The sequence below is a fragment of the Myripristis murdjan genome, chromosome 14, assembly GCF_902150065.1.
Source record: "Myripristis murdjan chromosome 14, fMyrMur1.1, whole genome shotgun sequence".
NCBI lineage: Eukaryota > Metazoa > Chordata > Actinopteri > Holocentriformes > Holocentridae > Myripristis > Myripristis murdjan.
Genome location: NC_043993.1, coordinates 10,062,184 through 10,082,736, shown reverse-complemented (window position 1 = coordinate 10,082,736; position 20,553 = coordinate 10,062,184). Strand labels below are relative to the sequence as shown.

General features: G+C 40.2%; 1 protein-coding gene across 3 annotated transcripts in view; it reads left to right on the top strand.

The window, feature by feature from the left end:
• Positions 1–19,768, top strand: part of LOC115371928 (glucocorticoid receptor) — a 95,102-nt gene extending 75,334 nt beyond the window's left edge. For all 3 annotated transcript variants that reach the window (XM_030069553.1, XM_030069552.1, XM_030069551.1), the window contains 4 exons: positions 2,096–2,240; positions 5,880–6,010; positions 12,837–12,994; positions 14,754–19,768. In XM_030069553.1, the coding sequence (XP_029925413.1) occupies positions 2,096–2,240; positions 5,880–6,010; positions 12,837–12,994; positions 14,754–14,906 (587 nt within the window). In that variant the 3' untranslated portion in view covers positions 14,907–19,768. The remainder of the gene's footprint in view (positions 1–2,095; positions 2,241–5,879; positions 6,011–12,836; positions 12,995–14,753) is intronic.
• Positions 19,769–20,553: the final 785 nt, after the last annotated feature.

Sequence of the window (20,553 nt, the reverse complement as noted above, 5' to 3'; positions counted from 1 at the left end):
TTCTGTAAAACAAAATTCTCAGCTGACTAGTCACCAGGCCTTCTCTGTAAGTTCAGATTGCAAAAAGGACAGCACAGATTTTGCAACAGTAGTTCAGAAAGACATGCAATAAAGAAAAAAAAAAAAAAGGAAAATCTGTAATTATAAACTGAAGATAAGTTGTTTGGTCGTTATTTGGCTTATGCAGCACTTTAGCCAGCCTCTTGAAAGTACTTGAATTCTCATGAGGTCACATCTAAGGATGAGTCCTTTTCATTGCGCATAGACTTGATATCGCTTCGGTGTGATGGAAATCGTCTTTTTCAAGCAAATTTTCTTACAGTGAGCCGTAATTGTACCTTTTTCTTCTGGAAGCTGTCAAAGTCAGTGGACGTATTGTTGGTGTTATTGTGAGTTTGAAATGATTACAGAGCGATGATTGTGGTATAAAACAGTGTCATATTCCCATAACAGGCCACAAAATGGAGCTGTATCATCATCATTATATGGTACCTTCAGTGTTGCTGTGTTTGTGTCAGCATGTTCTTCAACTCATTTGACAGCGATGGTGCTACTGAACCAAACTGGTGTTCTTCTGTGTGAGAGCTTACTTCTGTAGATTAGTCGCAATGGTACGCAAAAAGTGTTTTGTGGAGGTCATCATTATAATCTAGAACTAGCACATCTGAAACAGTACATTAAACACATTTTCCTAAAATATTGTCCCTAGAAATAATCAAAGAATCTTACAGGAGATGAGAAAGGGAGCACATGCTAAGTCAAAATGTAAACTGATAGGCTTCCTGTGTGTGATACAGAGAAACATGAGACACAAACTTCCAGTAACATTATTAAAAAAGTAGTAGACCAAAATGTGACCTCAGGAACTTTAGGACAGCTCAGGAAAAAAAAAAAAAAAAAAAAAAAAAAAGCCTTAGGATTCTTTACAAAGTTTGAAATGTGTAATTGATGGGCATGTAGACTACACAATCTCCCTTTTCAAAAACATAAATACAAAAGTGTTTGGAATTTGAACCGCCCTTACTAGTTTCTAATCATGAGAGAGAAGGCACATGATTTGGTAATCGCCTCAAGTATTTGCTTGGAGCCTGTGTGCCCTCATTTCTCCTTTGAGGTAGGCAAACACAACACGACTTCTTGCACTAATCATCCCTGTTTTTTCACACCAGTGTTTTAAGATCGGGTTTCTCTGAGAAAACCTCTCGGCAAAACAGTGACATAAGCGTTTTTAGCTGATTGTCAAAGTGAGTGTCTACAGCATCACGGAGAAGAAAATCTGGTCGAAATCGTGCTGTGTGTTCACTGCCCATAGCTGGCGGCTCGCCAAGGAGATAGGGAAGGAAAGCTCTTAGGGAGGCTCTTACATAACAGAGTCATGCTTAAAACAAATATGATGTGAAAGGACTTTTTTATGTGCTTTCACTCTTGAAGTCCTAAAGTGGAAACAATCGAGCTTTAATTTAAGTCCAGTTTGAACATTGACTTAACTAGATGATCCTTTTTGTTCTCCCTGCCTGCTTTTTGTAACCTGACATGGTAATTGTGTGTTAATAATGGAATATGGATCGAGGGCTTATTGCTTTCACTTCTTTAAATTTCATTTTCCTCGTTCACATTCCCTTTGCCCAGCGAGGCTTGCTGTATGTATCTCTCTGAACATAAGATCAACATTTAGCAAAGTTTTTTTTTTTTTTTTTCGCTGTGCTTTTTTTTTGAAAGTATTTAAAGAATGGAAATAGTTTCACAGACCACATAATATGTAATGACACTCATAACTCAACCGTGCTCCATAAAACAGAGTAATATTGCAGTGCTCTGACAGACAAAAATGCACAGCTGTCACAGTATCACAAGAGTATCTATGACACTAACTATTAGTCTGTTTAAAACAATCACATATACTTGCAATATTTGTTTAAAATGTGGTTTTACTTTATTTGCTGGTATTTTTGATGAAGTTTATTCCTGTGTCTGTGAGTGTGTGTATGTCTGTGTACGCCTTTCTGTCATTTGTCATGTCCGCCTATGTGCATTTCTGTTTGTCTGGCTGTGTGTGTGTCTGTTGTTGTTAACCTACCTAATTTGATCTCCGTAGGCTTCCGTAACCTGCACCTGGATGACCAGATGACGTTGCTGCAGTGCTCCTGGCTCTTCCTGATGTCCTTCAGTCTGGGTTGGAGGTCCTACGAGCAGTGTAACGGCAGCATGCTCTGCTTCGCCCCCGACCTCGTCATCAACGAGTACGTACCACAGCGGCAGCCGTCAAACTCTGTATTTATAGAAATTCATCACACTGTTTATCTTTCTAGTCTGGCTTGTAGTCATTCAATTTTTGGTTTACGTTAGGGCTGGACAATATGGTAAAGGGTGTGCCAAACAAACACGTTTTCTCTCTACCTATGGAGAAAACAGTTTTCAGGCCAGGGCATCTATGGATACAATACTTAATTTATGATGATATTTTATCTCACATTTTACCTTTATCGAAAAATTACATCTCCTCCGATTCGGATAGTGCATTTTTCCATGTTGCTATGCTGACAATATTTCAATCAGTTGGTCAGTTTTAGTTTGTATAGCTTGTCTCTGTAGCTCTTTGCTCATTTTAGTCATCAGTCAGACTTCATTGCCTGACAGACACATACTTTTATCCATCTATTCATAACTATGCTAGACTGGAATGTAATAGAAGGTGCATATCTCATCATAAGCAGCCTATATGAACATGTCTATTGCAGATTTGGCAGTTTTGATGTAAACACTGGAAAGAGTGTATAATCCTATAATGAGCGGTTCACCAGGGCTCCATCTACTCGGGGCCATATATGCCAAAAGCTAATAAAGCTAGTGGCTCGTCTTGCAGTGGTGAGGTGATATGATGTGTAAAGAAGAGGTGAGCCTTAATCGCTGTAATAGTAGACGCTGTGGCACTACAGAGAAAAAAAAAATCCCCACAATTGATATAATACACTGAACAAAGTACAATCAGGAAATAACAGTAGTAGCAGTAACGGCGTAGACAGACTAGGATGCATCAGCAACATATTGAACTCTTCAGTAAATAACAATAAATGCCTACTTTGAAGCTACACTGGAGGGATGGCTTAGGTTCGACTCCGGTGCCTTCAATAGAAAGCCTCATTACTCCGTAAACTACTGGTCATAGAAATTGATTGTGCTAAAGTGTATCCCTGCTTACCACAGTCTTTACCACAGTCCCCTGAGTGAATTGGAAAAGGCAGAGGCTCATTTGTCATTAATGAGAGACTAGTGCGTTTCCCAGCTTTTTGAGCACAAATTATAAAAACAACCCGACATTTCACCATCAGAGAGAAATGGTAGCACTCTGTCCTTTCATCTGCATCAAGCCTCCTGATACTGTGGTGGACCAGAGTCCTGCAGGGGTCCAGTCTTTCAAACCTAACCCGACCCGTTACCTGCAATTTTCTCTAAATCAATTCTGGGCCTGACCTGACCCATTAATGCAAGAGCCGCAGCCCGAGCCATACCTGCTATCAAATACATTATTCTCTTTTAAGAGGGCTTGCTTTTAACTTCAGTCTGTCAAAGGGAAGCAACTGAGGACATTATTTTGTACTTACACCGAATTTCTCCCACACATCCGATGTCATCAGCAGTCTGATATTCACCACTTCATCCACATTGGTTGATGTGTGTCCTTGATTGCTGCCAGTCTGTGTAAGTCATTCAGACTTACACTGACCTCCCCTCTTTTTTTCCCTTGCCTTAATGTTATTCGGGAGCAAGGTAGTATACATGTGCATCTCAAAAAAATCCTCAGCTGAGCCACAGGCTGATCACCTGTGGCTCAGCTGAGGTGCTCTGGATGTGCAGGCTGCTCTGATATTGGTCTTCAGCTCATCTGGACTGTATATAAAGTTTGTAATAACCACTTCTAAGTATTTCACTTCTTTTTTCATTGGAATCCAATACAAATTGGGCCCCAAATGGGAGAAACTGGAGTTACCCATATGGGCGCTGTATGGGGCCCATCAAGGGCCCACCCTTGTGGGCTAACCCATATGGGGCCTCCATGGAAACTGCAGACAAAATTAGCTGGGTCCCAGTTGGGTATCCTAGATGGGTCCCTTATATCAGCCCGGGTGCAACCCATTTTGGCCCCAAATGGGTGTGCTAGCTGGGGGGGACAGTCATATATGGCACCTAGAGCTTGACAAAACATGTGTATCTTCTTGATTAGCAGAGGGGTCTGTCCTGAACTTTTGACTACGTCAGTAGAGTCATCTGCCAACTCAGTCATGCACAGATGATTTCCATACACATTTAAGGGCTCTATGTCAGGTCTGTTTTTTTTTTTATGAAAATAGCCAACAATTCTGCAGCTAAAATAAATAATGAACCAGAGCAGGAACAGCCTTGCTGAACTGCTTGTTTAACCTCAAATCTTTTAGAAGTTCCTTGAGGGAGGAAGACTGAACTATTGTGGTCCAAACGAACTAAAAGCCACTATCAAAGCAGACTGGGCTTCCTTAACACCTCAGCAGAGCCACAGTGATGCAGTCATTCATGCAAGAGGAGCCCCAAAATTACTGAGAGCATAAATTATCATACTTTTCAGAATGTTTTCTGTATTATAAATCCTTTCTTTGATTGCTCTTATGTAATATCCTAATATTTTGAGATATAGGATTTCTGATTTTTATGAACTCTCAGCCATTATCATCAAAATTAAAACAAAAGGCTTGAAATATTTAACTTTTTGAACTCAATAACAGAAAAAATATGAACTTTTCCATGATATTCTATTTTTTGAGATGTACCTGTATCACAATTTTAAAAATCATAGGCGATGCATTTTATAAAATGATGGTACTCAGGATAAAAATAAAAAGACAGCAACTGTTTTTTTTTTGTTTTTTTTTCTTAGGCAATTTTATTTCACCCACAACTAAAATCCCCTCAAATACAAAAAAAAAAAAAAAAAAGAAAAAAAAAAAGAAAAGGACAGTACCCCAGCACAATGGGGCTGGATGGGTATTGTTTTGCGGAGCTTAAACTAAAAAAAAAAAAAAAAGAAAAGAAAAAAAAAGAAAAGAAATAAAGAAATACTGGCAGACTATATGCCTCTGCTTCCAACAGGTGCAAATTAGAGGCAGATAGCAACTCTCTGGACAGATTGCACTAGATGCACAAGTGTTTTTTGAATTTTGGCTGAACTGCTATCGACTCTTAAGTGACAATCAAAACGATGTCTGAAGCACGGTGCCCTTCCCACATGTGATTTTATTTTGTTTTACCTTGTCGTACTTGGTGCTCTGAGCGCAGATAATCACGCTGTGCTCTCAGCACCGATGACGACGTGCTGCACATTCTCTCCATTGAAAACACGGCAGAAAAAGAGGCCCGGGTTGTTCCCAATGGGCACGCAACCTCAGAGTGGGGGAAAAAATAGATCTGAAAGGTGAAGAGGTCTTTGGCAATAGCAGCACAGTTGGATGGAATGGATGGACAGCTCTAACCCCAAGGCCATCAGCAGAAAGTGCTGTATCGATTTTAGTGGTTGAGTAATGTGGGTTGTGTGTTAGTGGAAGGAGGTGTGAAAGTCCATCAAGACTGATTTCACAGCCAAATTTTCTCCTACTGTGCCATAACACTCTGCTGCTACGGCTGTTTATTGAGAAATGAATAACAGGATGCGTAAATGTGTTTTGAGTCTAATCTCGAGGTCTCTATCTCTGTCTCTCCTCTGCCTTCCTTTCCTCCTGCTCCTTCTTATTCTCCATTTCTTGCTTCCTTTCTCCATCTTCCCTTGTGCTCTCCCTCCTGTTTCTCTTCCTTCATCTCTACTTATTCCTGTTTCCCCCCTCTCTTTTTCATCACCTCTTCCCTTCCTGTAGAGAACGCATGAAGCTGCCTTTCATGACTGACCAGTGCGAGCAGATGCTGAAGATCTCTAATGAGTTTGTCAGACTGCAGGTGTCCTACGATGAGTACCTGTGCATGAAGGTCCTGCTCCTGCTCAGCACAGGTAATGGAAATCACAACAGTGTTTCTCAAACTATAGGCCCCTCAATTATTCTGGGATTAAATTAGATCTGGAAATGACTTTCATGTTTTTGACTCTGCCAAAGTCTTTGCAAGTATATTTAGCCTTGCATTAGAAGGTAGGCTAAATATATCACAGTGGGGTTGCAGATTATGATTAAAGCCAGGGTAAATCTTTTTATCCCAGATGGCTTGTAAAGTCACTTTTTTCTTTCTTTCTTTTTTTTTATTTTTTATTTTTTTTTTTTTTTGCTTGAAAATGTTTAAAAACCTCTACAACAATCTGAAATCAACAAAATGTTTTGCTATATACCCCACTACACTCTGATGGAGGGGTCTGCCCATCCCCCAAACATGCACCAAATCAAAACTATTACTATAATTTCTCTCTGTATTTGAATTATGGGTAAATGATAAAATAGCTAAAAGCTTTAAGTATCAGTCAATAAAGATCAACCAGTCATATGTTATAATTTTACATGTAATACAAGGTCTAGAGCTACAGTGCTTTAGCAGCATAGTTTGAACTAGTTGGTGAAATGGTAACACTCGGTATTATTTCATTTTCTTTTTGAGGTGTTGAATAGTCATTTTACTTGAGTCTGCAGTACAGCAATGTGGACTGGCAGCTTTAAAAACTGCATCCTCAGAAAAAAAAAAAAAAAAAAACTTTTAAAACTTGTTTTCCTCTTTTAATAAGTTGGTAAAAGTGTACTTTGCATTTCTGCTTCCATTTTGTTTGGTGGTGTGCTTCTCTTGTTGCCACGAATAACTGCCTACATATAGACCGCATGACGTTGCAGCATGACGTGTTGAGATATTTCCAGCACAGCTACAGAAGAATTTTATGGTAGATTTTTTTTTTCCATTCTGAAACATCAATAGTGAATGTCAGGATCTGATAGCGGTCTCTCATAATTGAATAGAGAGGGCTTTTTTTTTAAAATCACACAGGGACAAATTCGTTTTAAAAGAGGCAGGGATACCGGTTTCTCCGTTGACAGTAGCCTCAATAGAGCAGAAAGCAGCACAACTGCAAGATGTGTCGTGTTGTGAATAACGGGCACAGCTCACTTTTTCACAACAGGAGACTCAGGCTCTCTTGCTGTTAACTGTTGTTATTGCTCCCTCCATTTACATGTAAAACCCAGCTGGATTCCGCAAGGCCAGTTCTCTTGAGTTTGTTGAAAGTCATTCTGGGAAACTGTAGGAAATTACGAACTAAAGTTTAAGTTGCTGAAACTCAGTGAAAGTGGGTACACCAACAGTAAGTTACACTTAAGCACAACATAACTCCCTGGAATGTACTGAACATCACAGACTATTGATATAAATCAGAAGACAAGATGGTTCCAGTGGGGTCAGCTGCCATTGTGCTGTGTGTGTGCTGTGTGTCCGGTTAGCCTTTGCTGTTTTTTGGTTTTATGTTTAGTTTTTGTGTACTCATTTGCACCTTCCGCTCTAGCTCTTATCACTTATGATAGGCAGACACTCACATTACAACTTACTCACTGATCCTCAACACCTTTATCACTTGATCTGTCTTGGCCTACCGTAACTCTAAGGAGAGGAGACAGTGACAAAGGACATGTTGGCCCAAAGTTGAGGAGACATCAAGGGAAACAATATAGTGTCAAGAACAGGCTTAGGACATGAACACACAGTCCACTTCTGCTCAGTATCCTACTAGCCAATGTGCATTTTCTTGAGAACAAGCTGAATGACCTCAGGGCCAGGATTAAATACCACAGAGATATACAAGACTGTAACATCCTGATCCTCTCTGAAACATGGCTGACCCCCAATGAGTTGACCACACTATTCAGCTAGCCAAGACCCTCTCGGTTCACCATATGGACAGAACTGTGGAGTCTGGAAAATGAAGGGGAGATGGAGTATGTCTGATGATAAATAACAACTGGTGGGACAGCAGAAATGCACTGCAAAAATGCAAAATCTTACCAAGATTATTTGTCTTATTTCAAGTCAAAATGTCTTATTTCTAGTAAAAATATCTCATTAAGCTTAAAATAAGACATGATCACCTCAGAAGTAACTTGTTTTTAGACCATTTTCACTTGTTTCAAGTGAAAATTCACTTGAAACAAGTGAAAATTTGCTTGTTTCATTGGCAAAATTTGCCAGTGGAAAAAGTGAAAATTCACTTGAAATAAGTGAAAATTAGCTAGAAACAAGAAACAAATTTTGCCAATGAAACAAGCAAATTTTCACTTGTTTCAAGTGAATTTTCACTTGAAACAAGAGACAACTGTCTAAAAACAAGTTACTTCTGAGCTGATCATGTCTTATTTTAAGTGTAATGAGATATTTTGACTAGGAATAAGACATTTTTGACTTGAAATAAGACAAATAATCTTGGTAAGATTTTGAGTTTTTGCAGTGTGAAGTGCCTCTCATGCATTCCTGTACGTCGAACCGGACCTCCTGATGATCAAATGTCGCCCATTTTTATCTCCCCTGGGAGTTCACCACGGTCATTATCAGTGCTGTTTATATTCCACCTCAAGCGAACAAGGACACTGCTCTGTTTGAGTGGCATGAGGTTCTCATCAGGTATCAGACTAACCACCGGGATGCAGCCCTCATTGTGGCCAGAGACTTCAACAGTGACAATCTCAAATGGGTGATGCCTAACTTTAGCAACATATTACATAGCGCAGCAGAGGCGAAAGGATTCTGGATCGTTGCTACACAATCTTTGATGACAGCTACAGAGTGCAGTCTCTACCTCCTTTTGGCAAATCAGATCACACGGCCATTTTCCTCATACTCAAATGGAAACTACAACTGAAACAAGAAGTTCCAGTGCAGAGGGTGGTCATATGGTGGACCAACCAAAAAGAAGCTGTTCTACAGGATGCCCTAGATGATGCAGACTGGCACGTTTCAGCACAGCTGATGATAATGTTGGGTTCATGGAAGTGTTTGTGGGATTTACAGGGAAACTGGTGGACAACATTGTCCCCAAAATTACTATGAGGACCCTTCCCAATCAGAAACTCTGGGTGGATAAATCCATCCATGATGCTCTGAAGTTCTGCACTGCTGCCTACAACTCAGGACTTGCAAACGGTTATATGGACAATTACAAAGCTGCCTCATACAACGCGAGTGGTGAAAGAGGCAATGCGGCGACCCTTCTGTACTTGCTGCACTTGTTTGATTGTGTGACCACTGCTGACTCCAACATCATTGTCAAGTTTGCCGATAACACAGCTGGGATGGGCCTGATCTCCAACAATGACAAGAGGGCCCACCTGGAGGAGGTGATCCATTACTATCATGGACCTGTATTAGTCCTGTTACATCAACACCCTGGTAAAGAAGACCCGCCAGCATCTTTACCACCTTAAATGTGTTAAGGACTTTAGGCTGCCCCTGAAGGTGCTAAGGAACTTCTATATCTGCACTATAGAGAGCATCCTATCAGTCAGCATCCCTGCCCGGTTGGGGAATCGCACCAAGCAGGATTACCTGGCCCTGCAGAGGGTGGTGCAGTCAGAGGTGGCCTCCCCAGTCTGCAGGACATTTACACCAGGTGGTGCAAGACCAAGGCCAGGAAAATCATCAAGGACCCCCACCATCCTAACAGTAGACTCTTTCATTTTTCAACTGCTCTGAAAGCAGTATTTCCCTAAAAATTATGCCGATCATCAGCAACATCAGCTGTCTTGACCTTATTACTCTGACTTTGCCTTGTAACCAAAGATTCGCTTGTGAAAGTTGTTTGAAAATGTTCTAATCTTATTGTGAGGAAGTGCTGGAAGTGGTCAACAAAAAATAAGCAGAGCAGCCTTCCACTTTCCTCTGCCACCTTAGATGGAAATTAAAAGACAGCTTGCAATTTGTCTTGGTATGTAATTACCATCCTAAATTGCCCTGAGAAGAAAGCAGCGTGAAAAACCATTACAAAGCCAAATTTTTTGCCTAATTTTGTTAATTTCAGCTTTGCCATCTGAAAATTGGATTCGGCAGAGAATTAGTCTTTCTGTTTTATTCTAAATGAACTGGTTAGGAAAAGATGCACTTAAATGATTTGTAACCAGCGATTTGCTTTCATGGCTTGTTTGAACATGTTCAAATCAGCCAAGGCTGTTGGATGGGGGACTTTTAACGGGTGAAGAAAAAAAATACAAAAGGAAAAATAAATACAGCAGCATTCACTTGCTCTTGCTTTCTAAGAGGGAAAGTAAGCGAGAAGTTATTGAAGCAGCAGGCTATTCCTGTAGTTATGAAATTATCACCATTAAAACCCCAAGAATAACACTATAAAACCCTCACTAAATCTAACTTTTTGCTCAATCCTGTTTATTTCAGCTTGGTGTTAGAAAATTGGATTGAAAAGACCATTATTCTTTCCGATTTGCTCCAAATCAGTGGTTGAGGAACAGATGCACTTTAAGGGTGATTTGATGGTTGTGCAGAGGAAATGACATTTCCATACCAGACTTAGGTTTTTTTTTTTTTTTTTTTTATACCTGGGACCATTTTCCAGCTGGGTCCTGTCAGGAATGAGAATACTATCAGGACAAGTTTGGTTTGAGCTGGCTTACACTCATTTTAAAACACTTTTACCCATTAGCCTTTAGCTGTGCCAGACTTTATCAGCTCAAATATTTCTCCTTAAGTCTCTGTAGTCTTTACTATTGCTATTACTATTATTAGTGTTGTAATTATCATTATTATTGTTGTTACCATCATCACTCTAATTTTTCATCCCCTCTATTGTGTTTGTTCCTTTTGTTTTGCTTTCCTCTGTATGTAAAAGCACTGTAAAGCACTTTTGATCAACTGTGTTGTGTTTGTAAAGTGCTATAGAAATTAAGTTGAGATGAGAGTTAATAATGGTGTTAATGTGCACATGCGCATACTTGTATGCACTCACAGAAATAACAATGCAAATCACAATCACCAAGGGGACAGCTTGATTTATTATCTACCTGTTAACTTCAGAAGCTAGATTATACTTCTAATGGATTCAGCGTCTGCTCTACAAAATTTCAATAATTATAAAAACACTAGAAAATGGGCTGGCTCTGCCAATAACAACCCTCAGAGCTCTGTTAAATCAAAATAACACTTCCTCTGTTAGTTCATAGTACTAAATAATCTAAGGGTAGAGGGCAGACTGAAGAGAAAATCTGTTCTCACTCTTTACAGAAATCACTGTCTCTTAGCCAAACCAGCAAATGCAAAGTGCAGAGGGCAGTTAGTGCATGCAGTGAGGCATCTCCCATTTATCTGATTATGTAAATCAGACAGTATTTTACCCTGATCCTGCCCTGTGTGGCTTTGCATAATCTCTGGTCTGGTGACTGCGGTTTTGTCTGGGCTGGAGGCCAGGGCCGTTTGGCTCGGGCCAGGTTGAGGAGGAACACAAAAGGAAGGGTCCTTGATGTCTGACATGGGCAAGAAGATGACTGCACAACTGTTGTTTTACATTGAGCATGTAAAGCAACATCCAGCACAGAGAAAAACCTCACTGCGCACATTTTATAATATACACACAAGTTTATGACTTCTGTGAGGTATGTGTCCGTTCCTTCTCTGTTCCTGCTAGGCCTCATCTGTGCCACGTCAGACAGGAAACACACTGCACAGCAGCCATTGATGTTACCTGTGGTTTTGCATATTTTCCATTGGCTGCAGCTTGCTGGTTAGGAGGTGTATGTGTGTGTGTGTGCGTGTGTGTGTCTGTGTGTGGGATTGTATTAACCCAGTAGTTTCCAAAGAGGCATTGAAGGATTGCTAAGGGTCATCGATGGGGTCCCAGGTGGCAAAATCAGATGAACGATCCCTGTGTGGGTCATTACAGCAGCAGAGAAGAGGAAACAAACAAGAATAAGACAAGTAATGAGTACTGGAGATACAGGAATGAAACAAATATTATATACATATTAAACATGAAGAAAATAAATCAGCCAATACATAAATATACAGCATTGTTGATGATAGATTTACAAGTTGAGACACATAAGTAAAGGATGGGGCACCTGCTGCTGTTCAAATTAACAAGTATAAATACACAGAAATGTGTATTTACACCTTATAATTAGTGGTAGAACAATAAATCCATAAAGCAATGCGTCACAACACTTGCTGTTGTGAGACGTTATTGATACACTTATGCTAAGTATTGAAGTTTTCAGCTTATTTTGCACAGATTGCAGAGCTGAGTTGCTATGAGGTGTATGTCTTCCTTTTCTTCCTTCTTCCTTTTTTGCCTTTTAGGTATTTTAACTAGAACTGTTCTGTCATGTGCATGTTGCAGTCAGTGTGCATATAGAAACACTGAAAAAACTTTTTTCCTGTTTATTGAAAAAAAAGGTATTTTCCAGGGCATTTTTTTCATCTTTTGTTAAAGATAGTGTGATGTATCATAGCTGATTATCTTACACATATCACATATCACAGGATCGTCTGTATTGTCGAATTATTGATTGATTCCCACTTCTACATAAACATACATTAATAGGTGTTAATAAGATGGAAATAAAATAACTGTGCAAGTTCACTGTCTTGAAAATAACCTTCATATGATTCTGATATGGTTTCTAAACAAGTTTGTGTGCCGTTACCAAGGGTCTGCTGATGTGTTTAAAAGCATCGATTGCAAACAGAGAGTTGAATCTGTATGTCATCTAACCAATGAAAAATGCTTTTTTAATATAGCACATAAACTTGTTTCCCCTCTGGGCTCATTTTATTGGCCACAGCCCTGCAATTACCAGCTAACATGAACTCTTGCATGTCTGTGTGTGAATGTGTGAATGTGTGTGTGATTACAGTACCAAAAGATGGTCTGAAGAGCCAGGCGGTTTTTGATGAGATCAGGATGACGTACATCAAGGAACTGGGAAAGGCCATTGTGAAGAGAGAGGAGAACTCCAGCCAGAACTGGCAACGCTTCTACCAGCTAACCAAGCTACTGGACTCCATGCAGGAGGTTAGGAGAATACAACACAGGCTTAGACACACACAGACACACACAAAAACATCTTTTTCTTCCTGTATGTTGCTCATGGGAATTTCTAACAAGTGGAAAGTGGATCATAGAAATGCATCATGGCTTTTTAACCGGCTTTTCTGTACCAGCCAGGCTTTTTCTTCCATTCCATTGTGGTTAAAGTACATTCATGTGTATGACTTTTTAATTTATATTCATTCTCTGCATCAACAACGGAGCCCCGTGGAGTCACCTACACCATGCTGAGTAGCGTAAAACTCAGAAGACTACTCTGCCAGATCCTAGTCAGTGCATTATGTTCTGATTACAGCTATGTTAAGCTCTCTCTCTGTCTGACTCTACTTAAAGGATCGCTTGACAATTTTTAGACCACAAAAACAACTCACATATTTAAAAAAAATTGTACATATGTGCATAAATATGTTTTAAATAATGCACATCTCAGCTTCACGCTGGCACTGACAGTAGCACATTTGCTGTTAAAGAGCAGTGAAGCACGTGGGCCCGGTCACTTGCAGCACCTAAAACGCCAACTGTGCCCCACACATGATTTTATCACAGCACAAGGAAGGTTGCGCCGCGGTTTGCATCTGCCGTTACTTAGCAACCACGGGAACCCGGTAGTCGGACATTTAGCGACACACATGCAGTAGTGTGGTACTCAGTGCAGTTTGGCATGCTCACCAGTCATCCCAAGTTCACAGCTGTTTCTCCATGTATTGTTTTGTTTACTGGTGTCAAAATAATGACAACGTGAAAGGTCATATAACTCCAGGTAGCTTTCAAGCACTGTGACTTTAACCACGAACCGTTAGCCAGGATGTTGGTGATGACCCGCAATGGATGAGGAGGGGCACAAGCTGAGCGATCATTGCTTGACATGATGTGCAGTGCGCTCATGATGTTCCAGAAAGTTCATAAATCTGTATCTCAGCGTGGTCAGGATGCACACACACACACACAGGGGGACAGAATCAATATCTTTGACTGAATACTCCAATTTTGATATTGCGATGATATTGCACAGGTGAGTCTGCTTTCCTAAGATATTTACACACAAAAGAAACACTAATCAATAATAATGTGGATATGATGAACACACAGGTAGAGGCAAATATTAGAACAGCTGGAAATGGTCTACAGAAAATTCCATCCATTGCATCCTTTTACTGACAGTCAGCCTTTTAAAACCAGGACAATGATGCTGTATTGCAATATTACAACAGCCAAGTGATACCTAGTCTCATATCACAATGTAGATACAATGTAAGCACTGCTACCACTACTATTACCAGTAATAACAATACAATTTCCCAGCCTTAGTGGGAACGCATGCACACCACTACAATAAAATAATGAATTTGTGTGCACAAAAGACACTGTACGTGCATTGCATTGCTTGCATTGCTCTGATTCTGACATCTCTTGAACCTCTGAAATGACGAGTGTCAATTTCATTATCAAATTAGCGCGGCTGACCAAAGTGCTGAGGCCAGCATTAAGACTGAATTGCACAAATATTTTTATGGGTGGAATGCAAAGAAAAAAAAAAAAAAAACATTGCTGGGAATTTCTTACTGCTCCTTTTGAAATTGCATTTTTTTCCACAAATGAAAAGGCGCACAGCACAATACCAGCCCAATTAAAAAAAAAAAAAAATGCACTGTGAAAGAGAGTGTTTGGTAGTGTTTGATGGTCTGACTGCTCGTCTTTCTGCCTCTCTGGATGTCTCCTCTAGATGGTGGAGGGTCTACTCCAGATCTGCTTCTACACCTTCGTGAATAAAACCCTCAGCGTGGAATTCCCCGAGATGCTTGCGGAGATCATCACCAACCAGATACCAAAATTCAAAGATGGGAGCGTCAAGCCTCTGCTGTTTCATCAGAAGTGACTGCCTTAAACTGTGAAACAATGCCTTAAATTCTGCCCTGCCCTTGAACCTCTCTGGGGCCCCACGATTTCGCCCTCCGAGCCCTAAGCCCTAAGCCCTAAGCCTTTGCGCCCTCCTCCCAAACTTTCTGCCCTCCCATCTGGCCCTCAGTCTCATTTTATTCCTCGATATTTTCCCTGCCCTGCCTCGTAGGAATCACCCCTGCCAAATCTGCCGGCTGCAGCCGTTTGACCTCATCAAGGAGCACAATACCTGCCTCCCATTCATCATAAGCCTGGGCCCCAGCTTTTGGCCTCTATCTAAGACAGACTATCCCACCACCGACCTGTAGCCCTCCCTCATGGCCAGCCAAGCAGAATTTGGCCTCCAGAGGGGATATGTTGGCTCTGAATGTCCCAGGGCAGGGTGACTCTTCTAAGTTGGGCGATGCATAAGTTTCCATTTAGCCACAGCCTTCCTCAGTGGCGACAAGCCCCCCCCCCCACCCATCCCCCTCCTCCGTCCATGGCTCCGTCCTTGGATATAGTCTCCTGCCTCCAATGCTTTACGCCTGAGCCTCATCCCGACCTCACTGACAAGCCAGCACCTAGACCTACCTTTTCTTCTCACCTCGACACCCAACACACTCTCCAAGACACCGGATTAGTAGCCTCCTCAAGCTTGGCCAAGATCACGCCTACTGTCCTCCATCTGCCCGTCCGAGCGCCACCGTACAGAAAAATGTAATGAGTGTTCACTTGTTCTGGTTCCCAGAGGACTCCTGCGGATGGAGGAAAAAAAAAGGAAAGACGTAATTCTTGAAAATTAGAAACACTCACAGATGATATTTTTTCCCCCCGCGGAACCGCAGACTTTTCAGAGGATGAATCACGTTTCAGCTGTGAAGCAGTTATCTTTCCCGAAATGAGATGAATCAGATTTATATACCCAGCCAACGGAGGTATAAACAAAAAAAAAAAAAAAAAAAAAAAAAAGCAAACAGCAAGAGGAATATTTTCCATTGATTTTATGCATACATGCGTTTGTGAAAACATACGCGCAGGACACACCCACACACACACACATACACGCACACAGATACTCACAAAGCATACACAGATACAAATTCACTCACCAAAATGTTTACACAGGATTTATCTGAGAAGGGAAAAACTTGTGCCTTTTTTAGCTTTTACGGCTCCTCATAGCCATTCTCTCGAAACTGTTGCATATTTTGCTTAGGAATCTAACCTTGACACCCTTCCACATATTTTGTCTGTTCTGGTTTTTCTGCACTAGCGTTTTCTGTTCTCTTTCCAAGCCGCCATGTTGGTGTTGTTAACGTGGGCAGCTCTCTGTGTTCAGATCCCCACACGTGACGGTAAGAGAGCCAGCTCGCCTCGATACCTCACAGGACAGGGTTCCTACACGGGTCTCGAGATGCATGGAAAATTAATTTGACCGCTTTGAGCTCTTTGAAAGTTTTCCTGGTGAAGTGTGGAACCAAGGTTATTCCCAAAACATGTCGCCAAGTTTTATTTTGTAGCTCCACTGTCCTTTTTACAACATTGTAATAGCTGCTGTTTAGGAATACAGTAATCTTCAACTGTAGACTGAATTGCTCCATTAGAACACATATGATAGTCAAAGTCGCTGAACACGCTGAACACTCATCAAAATCTTCAGTTCCAGCCCCAAACAGTCTGGACAGAGTGTTACATTTTGTGTCGTACTATCTTACGTGTAGGAACCCTGGCATGAAATAGCATCCTAGTAAGCATTTGCCATTCACTCAGTTGCAGTCGCACAGAGGGGTTTTCAGGATGAAGTTGCATTTGGGAAAGTCATTCACGGTGTCCGATGTCAGGGTTGGGTGTTGGTAAATAGCCATAACAATTCACGCAGTTGACTCTGAAAACTTTCCATTCATCGCCAGCTATGCTCATTCTTAGGTTCCAGGTTTGTATCTGGTTTCATGGAGTAAGATACCTGCACAGGTATTGGCCCCGAGCCAGACTGTCCTTCTCCAACGCTAAAAAATCAGATCTAGGCCAAAAGGGAATGGATATATGATTATAGCTTCTGTTTTAGCCTAACTGGAGTACTGAACTGGTGGAGCTTTGCTGTTTAAGAAAGCAGAATGAGCACACTGAGTACCAGAAAGATTAGACAGCTTGATGAACGTTATCTGGAATTGTCCTGACATGATAAACTTCACCAGTCTGGTGTTCCACATGGGTTAAAACAAACACCAATAATGATCTGCTGATATTATATGAGTGAGATGTGGAGAAAAAAAATAATAATAATAATAATACAGCATGTACAACAATGACATTAAATATTCATACTATCTTATGAAGTAAGCTCTTTAACCAGCTTCATTACAGTCGGCACTTTGTAGTGCTCTATAGTGCAAACAAGTTTTACATTCACCATAGGTTTGATTTTGAAAAAAAAAAAAAAATGAAAAAAAAAACAAAACGAAAAAATATATTGTTTTGCTATATGAGATGTCAAAACTTCAATGCCCGTTATCTCAAAGCATAGATGGAACCTTACAGTTATAAACTCATGATTTTACCTCTAAAATTGATTAATCAGTTAAGTATTCTTTTGCAATTTGGTCTAAATGATTTGTGAATGACAGCTCAGATGGGTTCACATGTCACCTGAACGTTTTTCAACTAGTGCCAAAATGTACCAACCAGTTTCTGACTCAGTTTTACTCATGGAGAGATAGCAGCTCAGCTTTTTTTTTTTTTTTTGTTGACAGTCATTATTCATGTCCGACCTTGTTTGCACATGATTCAGCATGATGTGGCTGTCATAACTATGCTTCAGGGTGTTCATTTATGAGAAAGATCTTGGTTCAGTCTCCTACCTACACCAGCTTACCTTTAAAAAGTATTTGATTGTTTGATTGTTTTTTTTCCTTTGCATACGGTATTTTACACAGCTGTCAAAAAGGTGGGGACCAGTGCACGGCCCTGTGACGCGCCTGTGTTTTTTTTTTTTTTTTTTTTTTTTTAATCTCTTTAACTGAAAGTGATCCCACCTGTTTGCACCAGCTCATGCGATGACCGAGGCAACACACAGTGACAGTGCCGTTGTATTTTGGCTGCAGCTGGAAGGACAAATGGACCCCTCCAAAATAAAAGACCCCACTCTATTTTTCTCTCTCTTTTTTTTTTTTTTTTCAACCTACTGCCTAGCCTCTTTACCTTACATGGTGGCTGTAAGATTTCCAGCTGTTTACTCTTAACGGTACTTGTCCCTCTGCAGCACATGACTCTGAATGGCAGTTAACAGAGCGGGTAGTAGGTTGCCATAGAGACCCGTCTACAGCTAACGGCACAGCAGGCTCCGGGCGCATAAGAGCCACTATTCAATAAGAGCCATAATGTTTTTATTCAGCCATTTTGTCTAAGGCCGGTCACTTGTAACAGGGGTGTTTCAGCAGCATGCATTCCCTCCCCGAGGCATACTGTACAGTGTAGGTTTTTAGCTTTGCCAGCTAGCATGGTCCTGTGGCCCTGTGCTGTAAAGAACGCGGGTTTGATGCTGTTCACATCAGAGTACAGTAGTTTATTTTTGGACGACTGACTAAAATATCTATTTGTTGGGTAACTTTTGCATAAAGGATTGTGGTGTGAGATGTTTTTCAGGTGGTGGTGCTTTGGAAAAACCAGCTTTAACCTGTAGATGTAATCATATCCTTGCTCATTTCTGATCGGCCATAGGTGTACATAACAGCGCCAGCATATCCAGTGCAGTGTAAACAGTGTCTATTATTACAGAATATTTTTACATGGATATAACCTGTATACTCCTATACATTTTTCTCTTTTCTTTTCAACTAAGTGTTCGACTTAAGGCCTTGTGAAAGGGAGACAGAGAGCCATAGACATAGGATTTCAAATCAGGAAACTAGGTAAACCCTTAACAACTATCAATGCTTTTGAAGATTGATTTCTTGTACAAAAAAAAAAGAAAAAAAGACAATATTTTCTGCGATTTTGAATACATCAGCTTGATCCTCTTTGATATGAATAATTTTACTCAATCCTTTTGTACATTGAACGAGTAAAGAAAGTAAATATTTTTTTCTGTTTGTTGGTTTGTGTTTGATAAAAAGGTAGATGTGTTGAATACGTTAGAAAGTGTTAAACATGTTTGTCTTGTAAAGTAAATGTAAATTCTATGAATCAATGGGAAAGTCTATATGAATGATCACTGTGTTTTAAAAAGTTATGAGAAAACCAGGGAGAGGGAGGGTTGGAAGGTGAGACGGACAGGAGGATGTTTTGTATTATATCAGAGTGACCAAAGCAGAGTAAAGAAAAAAAAAAAGATATAACAAACAAAAGAAGTATTCAAGCAGTTACATATTAAGTAGCACTTATGATTATCTAACTTCTAGTACTTCTTATTTTATTTGAAAGGTATCTTTTGTAAAGGTCTAGGCTTTGGACCCCATGTATATTGCTGTGAGGATTTACTGGTCACTTTAAAAGAGAAAAGAAAAAAAAAAAAAGTTGAATCTGCGCGTGAAAGTAAATCTACCAGAGCCTGACAAATTGCACTACCCTCATACTGGTTGATAAAAGTCTATTTTGTATAAAATACATGCAAATATTATCTTTAAAAATTAAGGGCAGATCATGTTTCACTGGTATATATGGCTTTCATTGAAGTCTGTTTTGTTCGTATTTCAGTTATGTAAATGTAATCCAATGTAAAAACAAAACAAAAAAATATATAAAATGTCTATTTGTTTAAAAAAGCAAACAAAAAAACAATAGTTTGTATTACTTCTGTATTACACCTCTTCTGTAGTCATTGTCAATATTTTCACCTATTTGATTAAATGTTGAATTTAACTGTCTGTGTTGTTCTTTGACATTAGATGGGATCGTGTCGGTAACAACGTGGGTGATATATATATATATATATTTTTTGTCATCGCTTGAAATTCTGAAGGATTGATTTCTATTCAGTTCAAACACCTTATACAATAAAGTTTCCTGATTTTCAAATTACAGACGTTACCTCTGACCGCTTGATTTTCTCTCACATATTGAAAACTACATGGGAGTTACATTTTAGGCTTTCAGCGTGTAGTTGATACTGTTCACTCTCACAGGCCTTTAGGAAAAATACTTTCCAGGTTCGCAAATTGTTTCCACAGCTACAGCATGGGTCCAAATAAAGTTCCTGGTACCTAATTTGGGCCTTGTGCGGGAGGTGATAATAAAACCCTGAGTACCGGGACCCTTAGCGGTGCTATCTATCCTGACTGTTCAAAAAATTAATGTGACGACACTTTGGTAAATATTCCTAATCAACTCCAACACAGACAGGCAGCACCAAACAAACTGCGAAAACTACAGGATGGGCAAATGAGGGGCATGCTGGGATTTGAAGAAATGAAAAAGTATTTAGCAGGAGTTTGACTCAGCTATCAGAAAAATGAATACATAAAGCGTATTTACAGCATACTTCATGGCCTTTGTGGTTGGTTCTTCACGCTGTGGAAACAGAGAAGAAAATCCCAGAGCTCGACAGGCCAACAGAGTGCCCCGGTTTGAATTCCTGGATTGACGACATCGTCAACGAGAGTGAAGAGCCTATGTTACAGTGACAAGACCGGAGATGAGACACATTT